The sequence below is a fragment of the Hemitrygon akajei genome, chromosome 17, assembly GCF_048418815.1.
Source record: "Hemitrygon akajei chromosome 17, sHemAka1.3, whole genome shotgun sequence".
NCBI classification, from domain to species: domain Eukaryota; kingdom Metazoa; phylum Chordata; class Chondrichthyes; order Myliobatiformes; family Dasyatidae; genus Hemitrygon; species Hemitrygon akajei.
In genome coordinates this window covers 4,587,239-4,613,934 of record NC_133140.1, presented here as the reverse complement: position 1 = coordinate 4,613,934, position 26,696 = coordinate 4,587,239, and the positions used below count along the sequence as shown (strand labels likewise).

Genomic DNA, 26,696 nt, shown 5'->3' with positions numbered 1-26,696 from the left:
TATAATTAAATAGTTTGATTAATCAGCTTAATTAGTTTGGACTGGATTTCATTATTTTAAACATTAATCCTCATTCAGAGAGAAATAAAGAAAATTTATCCACTAATCATGTGCCTTTTAACAAGTGATATTAAATTCAGGAATGGTTAGTGAGCAGGTCCGTATCTCTTTCTATTGCGCATGCTTTTTTTTACGTGTCTATGAATTCTTAAGCTTTTCAGACCTCCCACAAATTGATTTTGACTTCCCCAAGCTCTTCCTCTTTCATTCTTGCTCTGCAATAACTCAATGCAACATTACTGCATCTTCACACACAAAATGCTGGTGGAACACAGCAGGCCAGGCAGCATCTATAGGGAGAAGCACTGTCGATGCTTCGGGCTGAGACCCTTCGTCAGGACTAACTGAAAGGAGAGATACTAAGAGATTTGAAAGTAGTGGGGGGAGGGGGAAATGCAAAATGATAGAAGACCAGAGGGGGTGGGATGAAGCTAAGAGCTGGAAAGGAGATTGGCAAAAGTGATACAGAGCTGGAGAAGGGAAAGGATCATGGGACGGGAGGCCTCGGGAGAAAGAAAGGAGGGGGGGAGCACCCGAGGGAGATGGAGAACAGGCAGGGTGATGGGCAGAGAGAGAAAAAAACAAACAACTAAATATGTCAGGGATGGGGTAAGAAGGGGAGGAGGGGCATTAATGGAAGTTAGAGAAGTCAATGTTCATGCCATCAGGTTGGAGGCTACCCAGCTGGTATATAAGGTGTTGTTCCTCCAACCTAAGTGTGGATTCATCTTGACAGTAGAGGAGGCCATGGATAAACATATCAGAATGGGAATGGGATGTGGAATTAAAATGTGTGGCCACTGGGAGATCCTACTTTCTCTGGCAGACTGAGCGTAGGTGTTCAGCGAAACAGTCTCCCAGCCTGCGTTGGGTCTCACCAATATATAAAAGGCCACACCAGGAGCACCGGACGCAGTATACCACACCAGCCGACTCACAGGTGAAGTGTCGCCTCACCTGGAAGGACTGTCTGGGGCCCTGAATGGTGGTGAGGGAGGAAGTGTAAGGGCAGGTGTAGCACTTGTTCCGCTTACAAAGATAATTGCCAGGAGGGAGATCGGTGGGAAGGGATTGGGGGGACGAGTGGTCAAGGGAGTCACGTAGGGAGCGATCCCTGCAGAAAGCAGAAGGGGGGGAGGGAAAGATGTGCTTGGTAGTGGGATCCCGTTGGAGGTGGCGGAAGTTACGGAGAATTATATGTTGGACTTGAAGGCTGGTGGGGTGGTAGGTGAGGACAAGGGGAGCCCTATCCCGAGTGGGGTGGCGGGTGGCATGTGTGCAGGAGGCAGTGCCAATGCAGTTGTTGATGTAGCAAAGGAAAAGAGGGGGACGGATAGCCGTATAGAGTTGGAACATGGACTGTTCCACAAAGCCAACAAAAAGGCAGGCATAACTGGGACCCATGCGGGTGCCCATGGCTACACCCTTGGTTTGGAGTAAGTGGGAGGAGCCAAAGGAGAAATTATCGAGAGTAAGAACTAATTCCGCTAGATGGAGGAGAGTGGTGGTAGAGGGGAATTGGTTAGGTCTGGAATCCAAAAAGAAGCAAAGAGTTTGGGTGGGGGATGGAGGTATATATGGAGGAACTGAGGGAAATACATGTTAGTAGGGAAGTGGTGTTAGGTAAATTGAAGGGATAAATTCCCAGGGCCAGATGGTCTGCATCCCAGAGTGCTTAAGGAAGTAGCCCAAGAAATAGTGGATGCATTAGTGATGATTTTTCAAAACTCCTTAGATTCTGGATTAGTTCCTGAGGATTGGAAGGTGGCTAATGTAACCCCACTTTTTAAAAAAGGAGGGAGAGAGAAACCGGGGAATTATAGACCGGTTAGTCTGACATCTGTGGTGGGGAAAATGCTAGAGTCGGTTATCAAAGATGTGATAACAGTACATTTGGAAAGAGGTGAAATCATTGGACAAAGTCAGCATGGATTTGTGAAAGGAAAATCATGTCTGACGAATCTTATAGAATTTTTTGAAGATGTGACTAGTAGAGTGGATAGGGGAGAGCCAGTGGATGTAGTATATTTAGATTTTCAAAAGGCTTTTGACAAGGTCCCACACAGGAGATTAGTGTGCAAACTTAAGGCACATGGTATTGGGGGTATGGTATTGATGTGGATAGAGAATTGGTTGGCAGACAGGAAGCAAAGAGTGGGAGTAAACGGGACCTTTTCAGAATGGCAGGCAGTGACTAGTGCGGTACTGCAAGGCTCAGTGCTGGGACCCCAGTTGTTTACAATATATATTAATGATTTAGATGAGGGAATTAAATGCAGCATCACCAAGTTTGCGGATGACACGAAGCTGGGCGGCGGTGTTAGCTGTGGGGAGGATGCTAAGAGGATGCAGGGTGACTTGGATAGGTTAGGTGAGTGGGCAGATTCATGGCAGATGCAATTTAATGTGGATAAATGTGAGGTTATCCACTTTGGTTGCAAGAATAGGAAAACAGATTATTATCTGAACGGTGGCCGATTAGGAAAAGGGGAGATGCAACGAGACCTGGGTGTCATTGTACACCAGTCATTGAAGGTGGGCATGCAGATACAGCAGGCGGTGAAAAAGGCAAATGGTATGTTGGCATTCATAGCAAAAGGATTTGAGTACAGGAGCAGGGAGGTTCTACTGCAGTTGTATAAGGCCTTGGTGAGACTGCACCTAGAATATTGTGTGCAGTTTTGGTCCCCTAATCTGAGGAAAGACATTCTTGCCATAGAGGGAGTACAGAGAAGGTTCACCAGATTGATTCCTGGGATGGCAGGACTTTCATATGAAGAAAGACTGGATCGACTAGGCTTATACACACTGGAATTCAGAAGATTGAGGGGGGATCTTATTGAAACGTATAAAATTATAAAGGGATTGGACAGACTAGATGCAGGAAGATTGTTTCCGATGTTGGGGAAGTCCAGAACGAGGGGTCACAGTTTAAGGATAAAGGGGAAGCCTTTTAGGACCGAGATGAGGAAAATCTTCTTCACACAGAGGATGGTGAATCTGTGGAATTCTCTGCCACAGGAAACAGTTGAGGCCAGTTCATTGGCTATATTTAAGAGGAAGTTAGATATGGCCCTTGTGGCTAAAGGGATCAGGGGGTATGGAGAGAAAGCAGGTACAGGGTTCTGAGTTGGATGATCAGCAATGATCATACTGAATGGCGGTGCAGGCTCAAAGGGCCGAATGGCCTACTCCTGCACCTATTTTCTATGTTTCTATGACTGGACGTCCATGGTGAAAATAAGGTGGTGGGGGGCCAGGGAACTGCAGATTTCCTCGTGTTATTACTGCATCTTCCTCTTTTTGATCCTTTTCATTTGCAGATATAACTTGACATACTACAACACCACAACAGTCATTTGGAAAACCATAGTGTAATTGAGAACAAACTAGAGAATATCAGCAGATGCTGGAAATCCAAGCAACGCACACAAAATGTTGGAGGAACTCAGCAGGTCAAGCAAAGTTTATGGAAAAGAGTAAGCAGTCAACGTGATGAAGGGTCTCAGCCCAAAACGTCAACTGTGTACTCTTTTCCTTAGATGCTGCCTGGCCTGCTGAGTCCCTGCAGCATTCTCTGCCTGTTGCAGGCAATTGAGAAGATTGTTATCCCCACACAGGTTCTTTGTTATCCAGCTCCGTCTGGGATATTCTTGATTCAATTACACGGGGTATTTTTTCTCTTGTAGTTTGGATCATGCTAATAGTTAAGAAGGTTAAAATTCTTGATCTTACTCAAGATAGGTCTTTATTCTTTGGAGCATAGAAGGTTGAGAGGGGACTTGATAGAGGTATTCAGAATTATGAAGGGGATAGAGTTGACGTGGATAGGCTTTTTCCATTGAGAGTAGGGGAGATTCAAACAAGAGGAAATGAGTTGAGAGTTAAGGGGCAAAAGTTTAGGGGTAACACGAGGGTGTTGGAAAGGAGAGGAGAGAAATACAGCTTCTACCTCTTCCAGCAATTCTGAGTGAGGCACAGAGATCGGTATTTACTGACAATTACCTTTATTGTTCAAACTAACAAATACGTGAATTCATACCTTGTGCGCACAACTGCTAAGTACCCCTGACTCTCCTGGATAGTCGAAGAATAACAAAGGTATTACCCGGGCAGAGGAATTTACGCTGGCCAGGCGCTCCTTGTTCCTCGTGGTCCCAACTCACTCTCCACGTGTTCACACAGGGTTCTTCTCGCTTGTGCTGCGATGGTTATTCTTCGAAGTTACCGCCACTGACGCACACAAAGCATCCACTTTTATATCCATTGCTTATCAATTCAAATGTCGCATTCTTGTGTCATTGGCCGCAGGTCATGTGTCTGGCCTTTAACACCTGGTCATTGGCTCTGGTCCAAGCAGCCTCCATCTATTGTCCTCTTCCCATCAAGGGACAGTTGCTGACTCATGGCTCTTTGTTCTCAGTCAGCAATGAGCTTGAATCACCTCAGGCATTCACAAGTCTGCATGTTATAGCCAACCAAAGAACACCTCACAAACAACTCCTAATTTGGAAATGACCTCCAGTCCAGCAGATTACCTTGTCTTTGTGTCTTCTTTAAAACACTAATCAAGTCCAGCATGTCAAGCTCACAAAATGGAGAATCGAGTGTCTTCACAAAATGGCAGCCTCCATCCCCCAAGCACACGGCAAGAACAAAAACTGTTTCCACTGTCCTTGATTCATTTGAATTAACTGATTTGAAGATTGTCATTCTTTCTGGCCAACAAGGGGGAACTTCTTTACTCAGAGAGTGGTAGTTGTGTGGAACGAGCCTCTAGTAGAAGTGGTAGAGGCAGGTTCGATTTTGACATTTAAAAAAAATATTGGATAGGTATATGGACAGGAAAGGAATGGAGGGTTATGGGCTGAGTGCTGGTAGGTGGGACTAGGTGAGAGTAAGCGTTGAGCATGGACTAGAAGGGCCGAGAAGGCCTGTTTCCATGCTGTAATTGTTATATGGTTATATGATTATAAAATGTTTCTGCATGTGAGTTATGACAGACCAATCGCTGCCCATATAGATGCGGGAATTCGCTCTCATACCATCTTCCTTAGAAACATGTTCCTGTTTCTGTAACAATCATGAGAAAACCTGCAGATGCTGGAAATCTCGAACAACACACAATAAATGCTGGAGGAACTTAGCAGGCCAGGCAGCATCTATAGAAAAAAAGTACAGTAGATGTTTCGTCCTGCTACAATGATTCCTAGTTAATCTGTCCAATTAATTCTGATCACTCCACATCCCTGCCCCCAGATCCCTCAAGTACTACAGAGGGTGTTGGGTATACCATTTCTCCTTGGGTCCGCGAATTAATTTCAAAGGCTCTGGTTTTAGATTTTACTGTTTCATTCAAATTAGCAGCTTTTTGTTCGTCATTAGGTATATTGATCCAGTCAGTTCCTCAAAGTGATTATCAGATCAAAGCTCACTCTTAATTTGATGATCTTCTAAGTATTCTTGCTTGTATAATAACTGTCAAACTAGCCAACTATGCTCTGCCTTCGATTTTAGTGTTGGTCATTACATTATGGCTTCTAATTTTAAAATTGTTCTTTAAAAGAATATCTTTATTCTCTTTTTTAAAAAATTTTTTTATTAGTTTTTCAAAACATTTTACAAAATTAAAAACCCCAAATCCCAATGAGGAGCATTAATACAGTGCAAGATTAAGCATACAATAACAATATGCTACAAAGGAAGAGAATTTAACAAAAAAGCACCTAAATTAAGGACAAGTGAGCTTAGTGTCCTCCCCAAGCCCCACAACACAAGAAAAAAACAACAACTCCAGACCAACCACCACACAGTATAAAGAGTATTAGTCCAGACAGTCAAACTCCCAGACTGTGAATACACTTAGTAACAGAGGATAATAATGCCTACTACCAGAAAAAAAAGGGAGCTGAAAGCAAGGGACCGAAAAGAAGAAAAAAAAAGAAAAAAAAACCCAGTCAAGAGGCAGGTTATGAAAGTACTCGATAAAAGGTCCCCAGACCTTATGGAACTTTAGATCCGAATTAAGAACTGAATAATAAATTTTTTCGAGGTCCAAGCAGGCCATAATGTCGTTAAGCCATTGCGCATGAGTGGGCGGGGCAACATCTCTCCATCTAAGGAGGATCAAGCGTCTCGCCAGGAGAGAGGCAAAGGATAGTATTCGGCATTTGGTCGGACCCAGACATAAATCTGTCTCGCCCCAAAAACCGAACAGAGCAATTAAGGGGTTAGGTTCTAGGTGCTGATTCAGAATACCCGATAATGTAGTGAAGACATCTTTCCAGAATTTCTCCAAGCTAGGACAGAACCAGTACATATGGATGAGAGAGGCCACGCCCCTCTTGCATTTATCACAGAGCGGACTAATGCCAGGGTAGAATCGAGATAGTTTAGATTTAGACATATGGGCTCTATGAACAATCTTAAACTGTAAAAGGCAATGGCGAGCACAAAGAGAGGTTGAGTTAACCGATTTGAGAACTGAGTCCCAGCTCTCCTCGGATAAGGAGATATTTAAATCCTGCTCCCAGGCCATTTTAATTTTATCCACAGGGGCCCGTCGTAAGGCTGCTAGTTTATCTCGGATAGTTGAAATTAAACCTTTACCTAGTGGATTAATGGAAAGAAATAGGTCCATAACATTTTTCGCAGGCATTTCAGGAAAGTTAGGAATTAAAGGAGCAGTAAAGTGTCGGATTTGGAGATATCTGAAAAAGTGAGCGTTAGGCAGGTTGAACTTAACGGAGAGCTGCTGAAAAGAAGCGAAGCGATTATCAATGAAGAGATCTTCAAAATGTCTAATGCCCTTCCTGTACCAAACATGGAATGCTGAATCGTACGTAGTAGGTAAAAAAAGGTGATTATGTGCGACAGGGCTAGAAACGGAAAACCCCTGGAAACCATAGCATTTCCTGAACTGAGCCCATATACGCAAAGTGTGTCTAACCAGAGGATTAGCTATTGATCTGGGCAGACTGCTAGGGAGTGCAGAGCCAAGAAGTGCAGATATAGATAATTCTTTAGTGGAGCTCAACTCCATTGCCACCCAGTTAGGGCACTCGGGTTGACCGTGGAAGAAAGACCAGAAGGCAGCACAACGTATATTAGCTGCCCAGTAATATAAGCGAAAGTTAGGTAAAGCCATACCACCCTCTTTTTTAGATTTTTGGAGGTGGATTTTATTAATTCTAGAGCGCTTATTCTGCCACAGATATGACAAAATATATTCTCTTTTAACAACAACAGAAAATACGGGATGTCTGGGGGCATCTGTGAAATTGGAAACGTTTACTGCTTCACCTCTGGCTCCATTTATCAGACTTGGGCCGAAACATTCATAGTGCTTCATGTTCTTCAAACACTATCTGGCCAGCTAAACATTTTCAGTATTTTCTGCTTTTGTTTCAAATTTGAAGCATCGGGAGTGTATTTCACTTTCTTTTCATGTAGCTGTTTCTGGGATTTTTTTTCTCTGCTGTGGAAATTGTTTCTGGAGTTATTCTGGGGGTGGACCTCTTTGTTCCCTGAATAAATTACTTTCTTCCTGGATGTGTTTTTCTTCTTAGGTACTGATGTCTCACATCTAGAAAATATTTTGGGCCTAGATTATTAAGTTCAAAGGAAATTTATTATCGAAGTATGTATAAGTTATAAAACCTTAAGATTCACCTGCTTAAAGGCAGCCACAAAGCAAGAAACCTGAAAGAACTAATTTTTTAAAGAAAGACAATATCCCAATGCGCTGAGACAGAGACAGAGACAAAAACAAATCATGCAAACAATAAAAGCAAGCAACAGTATTCAGAACCAGATGGAGTCCATTAAACCGGAGCCTGGAGCAGCCAGAGTAGGCCCCCAGCAAAGAGCTTCAGTCTCAGGTCAGCAGGACAAATCGCCATGAAGTTCACAAACACGAAGCGCGTAGCAAGCGTAACGTTCTCGTGATGTTTGCTCCGCTCTGCACCACACTAAGGCTGAGGTTGTGGCTCTATTCCGGGCTTCATGTCTCTGGACTCACTTTCGTTCTGAATGTTATTGTTTCCTTTTATTGTGGAGATCATTACAAATGTCCCCACAATCTCTTCAGCTGCCTCTTTTAGAACCCTGGGGTGTAGTCTGTCAGGTCCAAGTGACTTACCTAATTTCTGACCTTCCAGTTTCCTACTAGAGTCTTCTACAGTGAAAACTGACGCAAAGTACTTATTCAGTTCATCCACTATTTCCCTGTCCCCGATTACTATCTCTCCAGTGTAATTTTTCAGCAGTCCAATACCTACTCTCGCCTCTTTTACTGTTTACTGTATATATCAGAAGAAAAAGCTTTTGTTATTTTTTAATATTGTTAGCTAACAATATAAAAATAATATAAAAATGTATTTCATCTGCCACTGCCCCTTTGGTTGCCTTCTGTTCATTTAAAAAAAATTCCCAATCCTGTAACTTCTCATTAATTTTTGCTCTTCTATATGCCCTCTTTTTGATTTTACATTGGCTTCAACTTTCCTTGTCAGACATGGTTGTGTTATCCTACCTTTAGAATACTTATTCTTCCTTGGGATGTAACAATCCTGTGCCTTTCAAATTGTTCCAGAAACTGCAGCTACTGCTGCTCTGTTGTCATCTCTGCTAGTGTCCCCTTCCAATGAACTTTGGCTAGCTCCTCTCTCAAGCCTCTGTAATTCCCTTTACTCCACTGTAGTACCTATATATCTGACTTTGGCTTCTCCCTCTCAAATTACAGGGTGAATTCTATCATATTATGATAATTGTTTCCTGAGGGTTCCTTTACTTTAAGCTTCCTAATGAAATCTGTTTCATTTCACAACACACAATCTATAATTTCCAGTGGGCTCAGCCACAAGTTGCTTCAAAAAGCCATCTTGGAGGCATTTCATAAATTCTCTCTCTTGGGATCCAGCACCAACTTGATTTTCTCAATCTATCTGTATATTGAAATCCCCATGACTTTTATATCTCCTGCTGTAATTTGTAGATCACAACTGTTCAGAGGCCTGTAAATAACTTCCATTAGTGTCTACTTACTGCCTGTCCTATCAATGTAGTAGTGTAGGCCTCTGTTAGTCTCGATAGACCATGGATTTGCGCCTTGGAAAGTTTGCAGGGTGCAAGCCTGAGCAAAGTTGTTTTTTTTTATGGAAGACCAGCAGTTGCCCATGCTGCAAGTCTCCCCTCTCCATGCCACCGATGTTGTCCTAGGGAAGGGCATTAGGACCCATACAGCTTGGCACCTGTGTCGTCGCAGAGCAATGTGTGATTAAGTGCCTTGCTCAAGGACACACATGCAGCCTCAGCCAAGGCTCGAACTAGCGACCTTAAGATCACTAGACGAACGCCTTAAACACTTGGCGACGCACGAACACTATGTCCTATCCATACATTGTGCATCCTTGGATATTATGCTCCCAATTGCAATCGTCTTTCAGCCATGTCTCCGTGATACCCAGAACTTTATATCTGCTAATCTCTAGCTGTATTACAAGGTCACCTACCTTATTTCGTATACTGTACTGTGTGCCTTCAAATGTAACACCTTCAGTCCTGTGTTTATCACCCATTTCAATTTGGTTCCCCATTATACTGCAAACCATCCTACTGACTGGCCTTCCTGACAGTCTCACTATACGCTACCTCTGCTTATAAACCAACATCCTATCCAATTCCTATCCCTCTGCCATATTAGTTTAATCCTTCCTATAGCTCAAACAAACTTGCCTGCAAACTTGCCCCTCGGATTCGGGTGTAGCTCTTCCTCTTTGTACCTTCTCGAGAAAAGATCCCAATAATTCAGGAACCTGAAGCCCTACCCCCTGAACCAATTCCTCAGCCACGCATTTGTCTGCCAGTCATCCTATTCATGCCCTCACTGGCACGTGGCACAGACAGCAATCCAAAGAGTGTTCCTGCTTTTCATTTTTCTACCTACCACTCTAAATTCTCTCGTTAGGATTCTCCCTTTCCTTCCTATGCCATTGGTACTAATATGTACCAAAATGTCCAGTTGTTCTCCCCCCCCCCCCCCCCGAGAATGCCATGCACATGATCCGAGACATCCCTGACCCTGGCAGCTGGCAGACCACAAACTATCTGGGTCTCTCTATCATGTCCACAGACTCTCCTACCTACTCCTCGAACTATGAAATATCCTCTCTCCAACTGCATTGCTTCTGTGTTCCCAGCCACAGAGCCACACTCACTACCAGTCATCTAGCTGCTGTGGCTCCCCCGGTAGCTTGTTACCCCCAATAGCATCCAGACTGGTATATCTGTTATTGAGGGGAACAGCCACAGGGGCAGGCTGTACAAGCTACCTATTTCCCTTCCTTCTCCTGACAGTCACACATTCTGTATGCCTAGGCATAGTTCAAATACCATCTATAAATTTGCTGATGATACAACCATTGTTGGTAGAATCTCTGTGACGAGAGGGAGTACAAGAGCGAGATACGCCAATTAGTGGAGTGGTGTCACAGCAACAACCTGGCACTCAATGTCAGTAAGACGAAAGAGCTGATTGTGGATTTCAGGAAGGGTAAGATGAAGGAATCCTCATAGAGGAAAACCAATCGTCATAGAGGGATCAGAAATGTAGACAGTGAGCAGTTTCTAGTTCCTGGGTGTCAAGATCTCTGAGGATCTAATCTCGTCCAAACATACTGATGCAAGAAGGCAAGACAGTGGCTATACTTCATTAGCAGGTTGAAGAGATTTGGCATGTCAACAAATACACTCAAAAACTTCTATAGATGTACCATAGAGAGCATTCTGACAGGCTGCTTCACTGTCTGGTATGGGATGGGGCGGGGGCTACTGCACAGGACCAAAAGAAGCTGCAGAGGGTTGTAATTTTAGTCAGCTCCTTCTTGGGTACTAGACTAGAAAGTACCCAGAACATCTTCAAGCAGCAATGTCTCAGAAAGGCATTGCAGAAAGGCATCCATTATTAAGGACCTCCAGCACCCAGGGCATGCCCTTTTCTCACTGTTACCATCAGGTAGGAGGTACAGAAGCCTGAAGATACACACTCAGCAATTCAGGAACTGCTTCTTCCCCTCTGCCATCTGATTCTTAAATGGACATTGAACCTTTGAACACTACTTCAGTTTTTTTTAAATATACTGTTTCTGCTTTTTTGCACGATTCTTAATCTATTCAATATGAAGTTTGTCCATCGATGAAGACCTCGACACCATTGATGATGATGGTGTCAAGACTAGCGCTTGATTTGGATTTAAGTGAGGGAGAGTTGCGCAGCATCAGCCAATTCCCAATTCCCATCTGGATCTAGTGGCAAGAAAAGTGTTGAGATGGATGGAGATGGGACTAGGCGCAATGGATGACCAGGACATCTTCTGTGTCTTGTCATGCTCTACGTGTTCCACGACACTTGCAGACTTGACCGTTGGACCTTCCATTGGTCTTGTCTGCTCAATCCTTAGACTATGAGTCTAAGGTCATTGAGTTGTAACTCTAGCTTTTTAACACATTCTCGGAGGAGCTGCAGCTCAGTACATCCAGTGTAGATGTGCTTATTCCAAAGGCTGGAAGCCTCCCAGGATTCCCACATCCCACTCACAGAACAAAGCACAATCCCTGGATCCATTCTTATAGCCATAACTATATACTAACAGATGAAGATTCAGCTAGAATAAGTTTACCAGATACTTACATCACCAACGCCTGTTATCACACAAACTTGTTTAATCAAATCTCCTCAATCCAACACTATCTGACTCTAAAAATGCCCACTCTGTTTGTCCCTGCCTTATTTTTATTTGACCTCGCTAAGAAATTCAGTAATCCAATTGGCCACAAGCGGGACTTCCCAGTGACCAAGCGTTTCCCATTCCCATTCCAATGTTTCAGTCCATGCCCTCCTCTCGTGCCAAGATGAGGCCACCCTCAGGGCAGAGGAAAAACACCTAATATTCCATCTTGGTGGCCACCCACTTGGTGGCATGGATATCGACTTTTCCTTCCGGTAAACAAATTCGACAGCCCCTCTATTCCCCACTCTGACCTACCACCTCTACTCACCTGCCTATTACTTACCCCTGGTTTCTGTCTTCCTGCCCTTTCTCCTATGGTCCACTTTCCTCTCTTATTATAGTGCCTTTGACAGTTTCCACACACTTGGCTTCACTTTTCACCTGCCAGCTAGCCTCTGCACATACCCCCCCCCCCCCCCACCCCCGCTCCCACCTTTTAATTCTGATACCTTCCCTCTTCCATCTCAATCCTGAAGAAGGGTCTTGGCCTAAAACATCAATTATCCATTCATTTCCATTTATGTTGCCTGCCCCGCTGAGTTCTTCCAGTATTTTGTATGCGTTGCTTCAGAGATTCATCAATCTTTGTTATTTGTTCGCTCGGAGTTTTGTGGATGCATAATTACTGAGCATTTTCCAGACTGAGAGTAATATAGCTTTTGGGATAAAGGGATCATCATGGAGAACAAGGACAGCAGGTGCATGGAAACACAACTTCCTGTAGGTTCCCTTCCAAACTGCGCACCATCTTTACATAGAGATAAGTCACTCCTTCTTCATTGTCAAGAGTTTAGATTCTTACTGGAGTTTGTGAGACTTTGCTATGCCTCTGCTTGATGCTTCATGTGAAGTTCCCAAACTGAAAGAATGTCTTGGCAGCTGATTATTGTTCCCAAAGTGCTGATCAGTCTTATGAAGGGTCTTAGCCAGAAACATTGACTGTCCATTCCTCTTCATATATGATGCCCTGCTGGCTGAGTTCCTCCAGCATTTTGTATGTGTGGCTCAAGATTGCCACCATCTGTGGAATCCATTGCTTCCAATCATCTTGGATCTCCTCGTTAGAACAAACACTCCGTCTGCCAAGCCTGTTTGCTGTCTGTGTTCAATGGACATTAAATTAAAAATAATTCACACAAAGCTGTCTTCTGCTGCTCAGAACTCGAGTGGAAGCAACATAACCTCCATGATGAAGGACTGACTAAGAAAAACAAAACCATTCCCGACATTCCCCTTCATATATCCTGACAATTATCTTAATCCTGCATCATTTTCTTACACACGCATTGAACAGCTCCTCCCTATTTACTTATTCAAAACTTTTCAAACATTTTGAATATTTTTGTTACACATTTAATCCTGTTTAGTTCTCTGCACTTCCACTCTGCCCATGCCTTTCAATATTCGATAGATTTCAATGAGAGACCCCAATCCTATCATTCTTCTAAACTCCTGTGAGCGAAGGAGTTCACTCCTCATTCATCAAACACTCCTCATAGGTAACCCTTTCATAACTGGAATCATTCTCATGAACCTCCTCTGACCCTTCTCCAATGCCAGCACATCTTTTCATGGATAAGGGGCCCAAATGTTTACAATGCTCCAAGTGCAGTCTGCTCTATAAAGCTTCAGTATCTCACCTTGGCATTTGTAGTCTAGTCCTCTCAAAATGAATGCTAACATTGAATTTCTCTTCCTTACTAGAGAGTCAACTGCAAGTTAACTTTTAAGGGACCCTGCACAAAGACCCTCAAGTCCTGTTGCACTTCTGGTTTCTGAATTTTCTCCCCATTTAGAAAATAACCATTCCCTTTATTACTTTTACCGAAGTGCATGGCCATACACTTCCTTATATTGTATTCCATCCACCACTTCTTTTCTCATTCTCCTAATCTGTTTAAATCTTTCTGCAAGTTCTCTGCTTCCTCAACACTATCCAACTCCTCCACCTATCTTTGTATCTTACGCAAACCTAGCCACAATGCCATCAATTCCGATATGCAGATCATAGACATAGAATGTGAAAAGTGGTGGTCCCAACATTGACCCCAGTGGAACACCACTAGACACCAGCATTCAAACAGAATAGGCCCATTTACTCCCACTCTTTGCCTCCTGGTAGTCAGCCAATTCTCTATCCCTGGCAGTCTTTCCTTTTTTTTATTTTAATAGACAACAACTTTTATTCTGAAAATAAGATTTAAAAGACCACTCAGTAAAGGATTAAGAAACAATGGATATTGTATAATAACAAAGTAGAAGAGACAGGAATATCAAGAATGAATACATAGCAGGATTCTAAGTGATACACTTACTCCCTTGTAAGTGGACATCCCTTGTGATGTCAAGTACACAATTTGTTCAAGGGGAGCTTCACATTTGCTATCTATTCTGCTACATTTCATGAAAACATATAGTTTAAATTAATCCTGCTTCTCTCCATTAATCTTCAAATTTTCAATAGCAATTCAACTCAATTGAGAGTGTCAAAAAATGACTGTCCAACACATTTCATTCCAGATATTGTGCTGGGAAATCCATTGTGCTTTACTCCTCTGCTGTACATTAGTACATTATTGAACCACACCGATTTGTAACAAAAGCACGAGATATGAAACAGGCAACCTGCTGAGTTATTTCCAGTCTTCATGGCAGCACTTCACTGGCACTACTTACTTACTCAAATATCCAAAAAGAACTTAATGATTTATCACGAGGTTTTTGTCCATCACTTGAGCATTAACACTTATAATAATTATTCATACAAACTACATTGCAATGCAGGACAATGTAGGGAAACATAGTATTGTATTGTAGCACCAATAACATTAGACTTAGTGGAAAGGGGATTGATAGGTTAGGGTAGTCATATTTATTTTTCAGTAGTACAACAGTTGAAAAGTAAAGAGAAGATATACATTTTAATATATAGACATTTAGAAATATGCATAGACAATTTAAATTATTTAGATACAAGTTACCTGGCTTGGAAACAATTTAAAATTCTGGTCGTGATTACTGTTTTGTCACAGATTGGATTTAAAGACTTTCTATTGAGATTTGATCCTAGGTGCCCAACAATATCAATTTGACAGTGATATATTAGAGTTATGAGGAAAGATTCAAATATCTGACAAAAAAAACAGATACTACTTTTAACAGTATTTAGATTGGAGCCCAATTATCTGCTCAAGCTTCTGATGTGGCATTTCTATCCTGTTTCATGGGTTCTTCTTTGATTACAAATTGCATGAGTACAAATGGAAGTTGCCAACAACCTGAAAGACTCAAAATATCGATGTTCAAACAGAAAACCAACAATTACTGAAAGTGAGCTGCAGTGGGTCATAAGGATTTCCTTTGGCAGGAGTTTGAAGCAGAAAATGGTCTCAGGGCACTGATGAACTGTATGACCTCCTTGCATAAAAGACACAATGTTCAGCCCTTTTCACAGATCATTGCTGCAATAAACCCCCATCTTTCATTTTCTTAAGTCTTTAGTTTTTCTGTAGTACCACACTCCAGACTCCGCTCTGCTGACATCATTACTTTTGAACTCAACAACATCCTCTTGTACAAACATGGAAACTGAAAAGCAGACCTTTCATTTTGATACTGCAGTGATTACATTTCTAATACATAAGTGCCAAAAAAGTTTTAATTTAAGTAGTGAGTTTATCCCATAAGCACTGAGAGCCATCAAGACTGTACCTGAGAAAACTTAACAGTTGGTTGTGTTAACCAATTGAGGGGTTCTCAAATGCAGTTAAATTAAGAATGTGAATACTGTAAAATGCAGTGTTCAACATTGTTGATTGCAATCAACACAAGCTCATTCTAGTGACTTGCTGTCCTGCCAATCTAGGAACAGGCCACATACATAGTAGATTTATGTCATGAAGGTAACAAAAAGTTTCATCAACCAAAAGATGGAAATACAGGAATTTCTACACAAACACACACACACACACACACACACACACACACACACACACACACACACACACACACACACACACACACACACAGTGCCCATTTATTCACTGTTTTCAATTCAGTTACAAACTAGTTCTGCTTCCTCCGTTTCCTCAGCCGCCCATTGCAACACACTCTCGATTTTTGACATGCTGTTAATATCTTCACAGTGAAGACTAACACAAATGGCTTATTAAGTCTGCCTGCTGTTTGTTTGTACCTCTCCAACATATTTTCCAGAGCTCCGATATCCGTCTCGCCTCTCTTTTACTTTTTATATATCTGGGACAATAGCTTTTGGTATCTTTTATATTATCGGCTAGCATACATTCATAATTCATTTTCTCTTTGTATTGCTTTTTAGTTGTTTTCTGTTGGATGTTAAAAATTCCCAATCCTCTACCTTTCCACTATTTGTGCTATATTCTGTGCCCTTTCTTTGGTTTTTATGCTATCTTTGACTTCCCTTGTCAGCCACAGTTGCCTCCTTCTCTCTAAAATACTTCTTCTTTGAGATGTATCTATCTTGCACCTTTGCTCCCAGAAAGTCCCGCATTTGCTCCCTCTAGACTCCCTTTTCAATCAACCTTGGCTTTCTCACAGCTCCTCTTTCATTCTTCTGCAATTACCTTTACTCTACTGATCTTAGCTTCTGTCTCCCAAAATGCATGGTGAATTATATCATATTATGATCATTGCCTAAGGGTTCTTTTACCTTAAGCTCCTTAATCAAATCTGGTTCATTACACAGCACCCAACCCAGCCTTTTCCCCAGGTGACTCAATCACAAGCTACTCTAAAAACAACATCTCATGGGCATTCCACAATTTCTTTTTTTAAGGATCCAGCACTAACCTAATTTTCCCAATACCTACATATCACAGTTGCCCATGACACTCATAACATTTCCATTTTTATATGCCTTTGCTTTCTCTCGTTTTAATTTGTACCCCACATCCTGGCTAATGTTCAGAGGCCTGTTTATAGCTCTCATCAAGGTCTTTTTACCCTTGCAGTTTCTTAACTCTACCCACAAGAATTCTATGTCTTGTGATCCTATGTCACCTCTTTCTAAAGATTTGATTTAATTTTTTTCTATTAATAACAGAGCTACCACATTCCTCTGCCTCCCTGCCTGTTCTTTCATTACAACCTGTAATCTTAAGCTCCCAACTATAATCTTTCAGCCATGACGCACTGGTGCCCACAGCTTCACACCTGCCAATCACTAGATGCACTACAAGGCCTGGGTGCATATAATAAGGTATTCCCTGTACTATGTGCAATTCAAACATAACACCTTTAGCCCTGCATTCATCACCCTTTTCAAATTCGCCCCAATGTTGCACTTCAACCCATCCCACTGACTGTAGTTTTGCCCAAGCATTTGCCTTCCTCACAGTCTCACTACACACTGCATCTACTTGAATACCAATTTCCCCAAACTCAGCCCTCTCACTCCAATTCTCATTCCCCAGCCAAACCTTTCCCAACTGCTATAGCAAACCTGCCTGCATGGATATTGGTCCCACCACCCCTCCGTGTTCAGGTGTAATCCATCCTTTTTGTACAGGTCATACCTTCTCCAGAAAACATACCAATGACCCAGAAATCTGAAAACATGTCCCCTGCATCAATTCTTTGGTCACGCATTCATCTACCCAGTAGCGCGTTCCCTCGATGATTTGAGAAATTCTTGGTGAGAATTGTAGTTCGGATAAAACTTATTTTCCATGAGGGCTGGGAGAGGATGTCACCAAAACAGAAATAAGCACGAAAGCTGTTGTGTTGTTATGTGGTATCACATCTTAGGATGTACGTGGAACTTAGAAAAAATAGAGGGCTATGGGTAAAGCCTAGGTAGTTCTAAGGTAAGGACATGTTCGGCGCAGCTTTGTGGGCCGAAGGGCCTGTCTTGTGCTGTAGGTTTTCTGTTTCTATAAGCGGTTAAACAATTATTCACAAAATATCGGTGCTTGCACGAGCCTCTGAGGACACTTCCTTCATTGGTAGCAAAATACCAACTCAGTTATATAGTTTGTTGGTTATTCACCAGTTCGATATGAGACTCTTCTGGCTACAGTTCGGCGGAGTGTATTTTTGTTATTTATGCTGTTTCCGACGACAAAATACTGTGTTTAGAACTTTCTACATCCCACTGCACATTAATTTACAGTACTTCCCCAATCCTCTCGTCGCTGTTTCTATATTATTTTTGTATTTTTCGTCGCTTGGTTCATTTCCCTTACCTGCTTTGTGCAACTGTTTTCAACGTTCTCGCTTATTTTGTAGCAGCCGCCGACGTGACTTCAAGCAAAGTGGAGAAATTCCCCGAAGACCTGACCGTTCATAGACAATGCAATGCTTCTATTTTCTGCTGTTCCCCATTTCACAAGCAGTTCCTAAGGTGTTTCTTTTTTGGCGGATATGGAATGAGGAAATACCTTTAGAACCAGACAGCAGGAAAAACATTAATGTTCAAAGGGTCCTGAATGCGAGCGCCATAGACTCCGGGATGTACTATTGCAAAGCCAAATATTAGCAACAGACTATCGGGAGGGACCTGGCTCTAACCTCACTGTATTTGGCAAAAGTCCTAGAAGTGTGTAAATTTAAACTTACTGCGATCCATGTCAATTTACTGATGGGAATAGCATGAACTTTTATCACTAGCTGAAAATTCAATTCTGATATAATATATAAGCAAACCGCAGCACAGACTGAAAATCTGAAAATAATCCATACGTCAGGTAGCATCTGTGTAGCAAGAAATGTTCTGCTATTCCTCATTTTCTCCTTCTTCTGGCGGCTTTTTCATTGATAACCTGTGGATTCAAAGCTGACTGTGTAGTAATATCAACATCGGACTTCGAGGCGAGTGATCCCAGGTTCGGGTTCGAATCGGGCCGGCTCCTTACACGCTTTCCATCCGTGCTGGGTTGATCGTTAAGCTAGCAATTCATCCTCATCATTATCTGTTGTGATCGTATGATCACGGTTTCGATAGTATGATTGTTCTGTTGAATCATTGCATTCTTCTTGTGCAGTATCTTTGCAAGACCGGTGACCCCAGCAATTATCAATACTCTTCAGAAATTGTCTATCTGGCTTCAGTAGCCGCAAAACCAGAACTTACATGGTAGCACCATCTACTACCATGGCTTCCCGTGACGTTTACCCTTGCCCGAGGGTGATCCACAGGCTAGCGCCTTATACACCTCTGGTAGAGACGTACCTCTGCCCTGCCATCTTACTGTAAAGCGCCCATTATTATTCCCATGGTGTGCTGGATCAACGTTTCTCAACAGGATAGTGAAAAAAACATCGTTTTTTGAACTTCGCTGGAAGCGCGATGCTAGTGCTCGCTAGTGGTGGGCAGTGACCGAGCGGACCGGCTAGCAATCTCGTTATGACCAGTATGGCAGTGCGGAGTACGACCGCATTTATTTGGTTGAGTCCATTCTCAGTTTTTGACGCGAGATATGGGTGGCCGTTGATAATTGGCGAGCCCTGGGGGAAAGGAGGGTTGGCTGGTAGGAGTGTGGTGTGTTTTCCGAGCATTGAATAGATTAGCCCATTTTTATATTTTATTAACTCCTGTGTTATATGGACATGCCTGACAGGCCAACGTGGCGATTTTCGTATTACAATCTTCTGAGTCATTTCATTCTACTAGTGCAACAACGGACACAAAAAGTCCGTCTTTACAATGACAGCTACTTCTCAATGGGTTTTACATGGACTGGTGATCCAAGTTGTCCTATTCCATTGTGCCTAGGCTGTGCAAACAACTTGGAAAATGCAGCTTTGGCTTCAGCAGAATTGAAAAAACACTTAACTGCAAATTACAGCCATATGACACATAACCTAAAAGTACTGATTATTTTAAACGGGTATTGGAATCTCAAAACAAAAAGATTAAAGCTTGTGTTAATAAAATTACAGTCAGTATAAGGTGCCAGGATGCAAGTTATTTAATCGCAGAACTTATTACCCAGAAAAGGAAAAGTCACACAGTTGGTGAGAACCTAATAATGCCAGCATGTAAAAGTAGAGCTGGGACAAAGTGCATTACGAAAAATTGAAAAGTTCTCACACTCAATGGTGTTCTTTGCTTGTGAAGAGCAGGAGGGAAGAAGAGTCCTCAGGAGTGACGGCACAATCGTTGGTGGCTAAAGAGAACAATTCTGGATCTGCAGACTCTGGAACAGTAGGGACACGGCAATAGCTGGGATGTAGGCATTTGGATCCTAGGATCCTTCCTGCGGGTCCTCTTTTCTTCAGCAGTCACTCTTACGGATTCCTGAAAATCATTGGCTGCGCCATGGATCAGTGTTCTCCAGTGGTCTCAGTCACAAGCCAGCTGCTGCCAGTCATTGACCTAGATACTTGCATGAGAGAGCTGCTGCTTAAGTTGGTCTTTGTACCTTTTGTGTGGGACACCACGATCTCTCTTGCCTGGAGAGAGTTTTCTGTAGAGTACTGATTTCGGTAACCCGGAGTTGTCCATCAGAGACGTGTGGCCTGGCCAGCAGAGCTGCCTGAGCAGCAAAAGTGACTTCAATGCTTGGACATTGACCCTTCTCCAGGACCTCGCTGTCGGAGACACGATCCTGCCAGCTGATACCCATGATGGAGTGGAGGCAGCGCTGATAGAAGTGCTTGAGCAACCAGATTTGCTTGCGGTCCAAGATCCAGGCTTCGGAGCCGTACAGCATTTTTGTCACGACGGCAGCCCTGTACACCTGGATTTTTGTGGACAGACGCAGCTGGTGGTTCTTCTACACACATATCTGGAGGGGCCTGAAGGCACTGCTAGCTTCGGCAAGCCAATTGTCAACATTCCTACTACCGTAGTGTTATTGGAGCTAATGATGTCCAGGTAGGTGAACGGCTCAACCATGGTGAGAGGGTGGTCGTCAATAGTGATCCGAGGTTGGGCTGCAAATGCCACCAAGGGACTTCTGATGGAGCATCATTGTTTTCTTCAGACTGACCATTAACCTGAATCTCTTGCAGTCTTGGTGAACTGAGTGACTGCAGCTTTTACAGCATCCTCTGTTTGCATGAGAAGAGCACAGTCGTCCACATTTAGTAGCTCGAAAATAGACTCTTGCATGGCTTTTGTTCAGGTGAGAAGGTGGCCTCTTTCAAACAGTACAGTGAGCCAACGTATGGATGACATGTACATGATGATGAAGAGGTTTTGTGTGATAAACTAAAAAACAAACGCCAGTGCTATCATGTTTGCTGTTGTGTGCTGGGGCAGCAGGCTGAGGGTAGCAGACACCAACAGAATCAACAAACTCATTCATAAGGCCAGTGATGTTGTGGGGGTGGAACTGGACTCTCTGACGGTGGTGTCTGAAAAGAGGATGCTGTCCAAGTTGCATGCCATCTTGGACAATGTCTCCCATCCACTCCATAATGTACTGGTTAGGCACAGGAGTATGTTCAGCCAGAGACTCATTCCACCGAGATGCAACACTGAGCATCATAGGAAGTCATTCCTGCCTGTGGCCATCAAACTTTTCAACTCCTCCCTTGGGTGTCAGACACCCTGAGCCAATAGGCTGGTCCTGGACTTATTTCTCCTTGCGCTGGGGCTATATGGCGTTGAGGCGCGTCCTCTGGGTGGTGGATGGGGGATCCCTCGCGTGAGGGGTGCACCGGATAATATGGAAGAAGGTGCCATGAACCAACATAGCCTAGGAGAAGGAACTCCGATTCCAAACCCGGGTAGATAGGACTCATTAGCCTTGGATGGCAGCCTAGCTAGGAGAGGGTAAACTCTGATTTCAAACCCGGACAGGTGGAGCTCGTTAGCATGGAAATGCCATCGCCTAGGGGAAGGTGACCCCGACAGAAAACCCCTGGTCCTCCAGGTTGGGGGTTGTGCAATGGGCTAACAACCCATTCACATAAAACAAGCAATTGTTACAGAAACTGTCAACAGATTGTCAACCACTAACCCAGATCAGGAAGCTGCAGGGCTGACAACCCTCCTTCACCTGAGGAAAACCATAATGGAGGATCCAAAGCTGCTCTCACAGAAGAAATCTATCCTAATCGGAACATGGAATGTGAGATCGCTTTGGGAGACAGGTAGGTGCGCACAGGCAGTGAAGGAAATTAACCGATACCACCTCACACTCCTGGGCACGTGCGAAGCAAGGTGGAATACTTTTGGTGAGACCAAACTGCAGACGGGAGAAACTCTGCTCTATTCTGGCAAAGAAAAAGAGGAAGACCCGCATGAGGCTGGTGTGGCCCTGATGTTGTCCAAAGAAGCAGCCAGAAGTTTGATAGAATGGGAACCGGTGTCCGACCGTATCACCACAGCCAGGTTCGAGTCCAGATTCCAGAAGGTATCCATTATCCTGTGCTACGCCCCAACTAACAACACAGAGGAAGAAGAAAAAGATCTCTTCTACACCCAGCTTCAAGTAGTAGTTGGAAAGGTACCTAAGCAAGATATGTTGATCGTCATGGGAGATCTGAATGCCAAAGTAGGCAGTGATAACACTGGCAGGGAGAGAGAGATAGACCAGAATGGTTTGGGGAATATGAATGAAAATGGAGAACTCCTTACCGACTTCTGTGCCTTCAACTAACTGACCATTGGAGGTACCCTCTTTCCCCACCGACACTGCCACAAGATAACCTGGGTCTTGCCTGACTATCAAACAGAGAACCAGATTGATCACGTCATAGGCCGCCAGCGCTGGAGAAGTTCATTGCAAGATGTGAGAGCCAAAAGAGGAGCAGATATTGGATCTGACCACCATTTGGTTGTTGCAAAGCTGAAGATGAAGCTGTCAGCCAAGAAGAAGCAACAGAACATGCAAATAAAGTTTGATGTTAGAAAACTACAGACGGAAGAGAACAAGAAAGATTTCTACATCGCCTTGCAAAACTGCTTTGGGGCTCTTCAAATAGAGGAACAAGATGAGAGAACAGCAGAACACGCCTGGATTACCTTCAAGCAGGCCACTGTAGGAGCCTGCGAAGAATTACTGGGAAGACCACCAGTCAACAGTAAACCTTGGATCAGGGACGAGACATGGCAGAAGGTGGAGTAGAGGAGAAAGCTCAAACAGGAGTTGAATCAGGCCAGAACCTGGCAGCAGAAACAAATCACCGCCAACAGGTACAGCGTGATGGCCAAGGAGGTGAAGAAACAGCTCAGAAAGGACAAGAGGTCATACTTCAATGAAATAGCAGAGCAAGCAGAAACAGCGGCCAGTAAAGGAGACCTCAAGGCACTCTACACGACAACTAAACTTTTGAGAGGGAAGAAAAGCAATTTCAACAGACCTGTTAGAGACAAGACAGGCCATCTGCTCACTTCAGTTGAAGATCAACTGGCGAGATGGAAGGAACACTTCCAGGAAGTATTGAATAGACCACCACCACAGAACCCACCTGACCTGGAGCCTGGAGAACCACTTAACATCAATATAGGTGAAATCACCAAGCAAGAAATTCGAAAAGCCCTGAAAAGCCTGAAGAACAGCCAGGCTGCTGGAGAAGACAATATTCCTGCAGAAGCATTGAAAGAGGGTGGAGAGGTTATGGTGGACCATTTGCATATACTGCTGAATATGATATGGAGAACAGGAGAGATCCCATCAGATTGGAAGAAGGGCCTCCTTGTGAAGCTGCCAAAATCTGGAAGTCTTTCACTGTGTGGCAAGTGGAGGGGGATCACCTTGTTGTCCATTCCTAGCAAAGTTCTCACCAGGGTCATCTTGGAGCGGATGAAAGACGCCATTGACCAGAGACTTAGAGATGAGCAGGCAGAGTTCAGGAAAGAGAGATCATGCATTGACCAGATAGCTACACTTAAGAGTCATTGTGGAGCAGACAATAGAATGGCAAACTCCACTATATGTGTGTTTTATTGATTTTGAGAAGGCATTTGACAGCCTGGATGGAAAGTCAATGTGGAGCATCTTACGACACTATGGTGTACCGGAAGAGATGGTGAATATCATCAAGCAGCTTTATGGTGGCTTCTCATGCAGGGTCATCCACGATGGGAGACTGTCCGAAGATTTCCTGGTCACTACTGGAGTCAGACAGGGATGCCTGCTGTCGCCTCTACTTTTTCTTGTGGTACTCGACTGGGCTACAAGAACAGCCTATGCTGGCTCAGAGAAAGGCATCCAGTGGACGTTAACAGGGAAATTGGAAGACCTGGCATTTGCAGATGATCTCGCTCTTCTCTCACGCCGGCTTCAAGATATGCAGAAGAAAGTAGATTCCTTGGGAGAGACCTCACAGCGAGTAGGCCTTAAGATCAGTCAGGAGAAGACCAAAGTTCTACGCATTAATAACAAACAAGAGGAGCCATTACGGATTGAAGGACAAATAGTTGAAGATGTAGACAAATTCACCTACCTCGGAAGCAAAATCAGTAAATCAGGAGGTACAGATGAGGACATCAGAGCAAGGATCGGAAAAGCCCAACATGCCTTCATAACCCTGCGGCCTGTTTGGAGATCTACGGCCATCTCTGTCAAACCTGAGCTCCGTATATTCAGCTCAAATGTGAAAGCCATCCTGCTATATGGATCTAAAACATGGAGAATCACTAACACCAGCTGCAACAAGATCCAGACCTTTCTCAACAAATGCCTCCGGCAGATCCTCCACCTCAAGTGGTACGACAGAGTGTCAAACCTAGACCTATGGAAGAGGGCAAACCAAGAGCCCATTGTATTCCAGATAAGGAGGAGGAAGTGGAGATTGGTCAGCCACACCTTGAGGAAGAGCCAGTCGAATGTCACTCAACAATCAGTCGAATGGAATCCACAAGGGAAGAGAAGAAGAGGTCGCCCAAAGCAAACCTGGAGGCGTAGGCTTTTAGATGAACTGAAAGCCGCCGGCCAAACTTGGGAGACTGCAAAAACATCTGCGAGAGATCGCAGGAAGTGGAGGACTTTTGTAGAGGCCCTATGCTCCATAAGGAGCGAAAAGGATTAAAGAAGAAGAAGAAAGGACTTATTTCCACTTGGAATAATTAACTTATTATTATTTAATTATTTATGGTTTTATTTTGCTATATTTCTACACTATTCTTGGTTGGTGCAACTGTAACAAAACCCAATTTCCCTCAGGATCAATAAAGTATGTCTGTCTGTCTGTCTGTATCCAGGCAGATGAGTCAACAGATTTCACCAATAAATGTCATGTTGTACCATTTGGAAAGTTTGTAAATGAATGTGAAATTCAATAAAACTTTCTCTGTTGCAAAGAGCTGCCCGAAACAAATAAAGACCTAGAAATATTTAATGTTTTGTCTTCATATATGTAAACAAAAAGCCAGTCTTGGAGGAACTGTGTTGGCATCTTTGGTGCCCCATCAATGGTTGGCTTTGTGCGTGGTTTAGTTTCTTTTGTAAAAGAAGAAATCCTGACATTGTCACAACACACTGCATTCTTCACAGAGAGGTGCTGATGCCAAAAACTCTTGGACATGAAATGAAAAGAGTTCTGCATGATGCTACAAAAACAGTTAACTTTAATAAACAAGGACTAGTTCACTTGAGGATGCTTAAAAAACTACATCCAGAAATCTGGTGGATTAGCAGCGGAAGAGTGCTCCACAGGGCGTTTGAGCTGAAAGGTGAATTGCAGGAGTACCTTCACGAAACTAGTAGGCCAGATTTTGCTGAGTGCTTTAAAGATGAAGAATAGCTGCGGAAACTAGCCTACTTAGCGGACATTTTTCATCATATGAACCTGCTAAGCAAGTCTCTGAAAGGCCCTGGAGAAAATGTTTTGACTTCAACTGACAAAATTCTTGGATCTAACAGGAAACTGAATCTTTGAAAAAATCATGTTGCAAAAGGAAATTTTGAAATTTTTCCACTGCTGCCTGGGATTGTGAGTGAGGAAGGATCAGAAAGTCTTGGGTCTTATTGAAAACCGCCTAGAACAACTGTAGAACAAAATTGAACAGTATTTTTCTCCCTTTCAACACAAGTGTATAACTGGGTGAGGGACCTTTCTCTCAATCATCTACACAGCCTGAAAACTTGACTTTGAGAGAAGAGGAAGAACTTTGTGATCTGCAGTCTGATCATGCACTCAAGATGAGATTCATTGACCTGCCTCTGGGCAAGTTCTGGATTTCTGTGAAAGAAGAGTTTCCTGCCATTCATAGGAATCCAATGAACACTTCTCTGCAGTTTTCAACTTCTTACATGTGAAAGCACATATTTTCTTGTTTAACAAGCATCAAAAGCAAGGATAGAGATTGTCTCATTTCAGTTGAAAGTGAAATCCGTGTGTGCTTATCTCAAGTTCGACCCATAATTATGTGCGGCAAGAAACAAGCAGATGTTTCATGTGCTAGGGCTATACTTAAGCCTGATCATGTCAGTTAGTAAGAAAATAGTTTTTCAAAGTCTTGCAAACATTGTGTCATAGTGTCTTATTTTTATTCATATTGCATTAACTTGTGGTTTTTAATAACTTTACTAGTTAACATTGTAAATAATTTTTCATGTAAGTAGCATTAATTAAAATCAATTTACAATCTTTATTTAAATTAAATCTACCAAGCCTACCTTTAGAAAAATTAAATCCCATTTGGCTTAAGCCAGTTATTTAACAGATATGTATTATGTTTGCTTATGTTTTTTAAATTTATGAAAGAGAAAGAAAGATATTAATTTCAAGAAAGGTAAGCTAAGCTTAACTACCTTTTTTTCCAAGAAAGGCTGGCTAAAAAATTATTCTCTGCCTAAGAGTGTGGTGCCCTGGTTCACCTCTTTACTATTGTGCTGTAGGTATTTCATTCTGCAGCTCTGTAAGAGCTGTTTGTTCTACTTTCAGCCTGCTCGGGTTATTGTTGAAGATTAG

The 26,696-nt window shown here is 43.0% G+C and overlaps 1 protein-coding gene across 1 annotated transcript; it reads left to right on the top strand.

Annotated features, from left to right (window-relative positions):
• The first annotated feature begins 21,850 nt into the window (after positions 1-21,850).
• Positions 21,851-26,696, top strand: LOC140740951 (uncharacterized). Its single transcript, XM_073070594.1, is given in 4 exon segments — positions 21,851-22,902; positions 22,975-23,668; positions 23,670-24,731; positions 26,670-26,696. Coding segments are annotated over 4 exon segments (2,835 nt in total).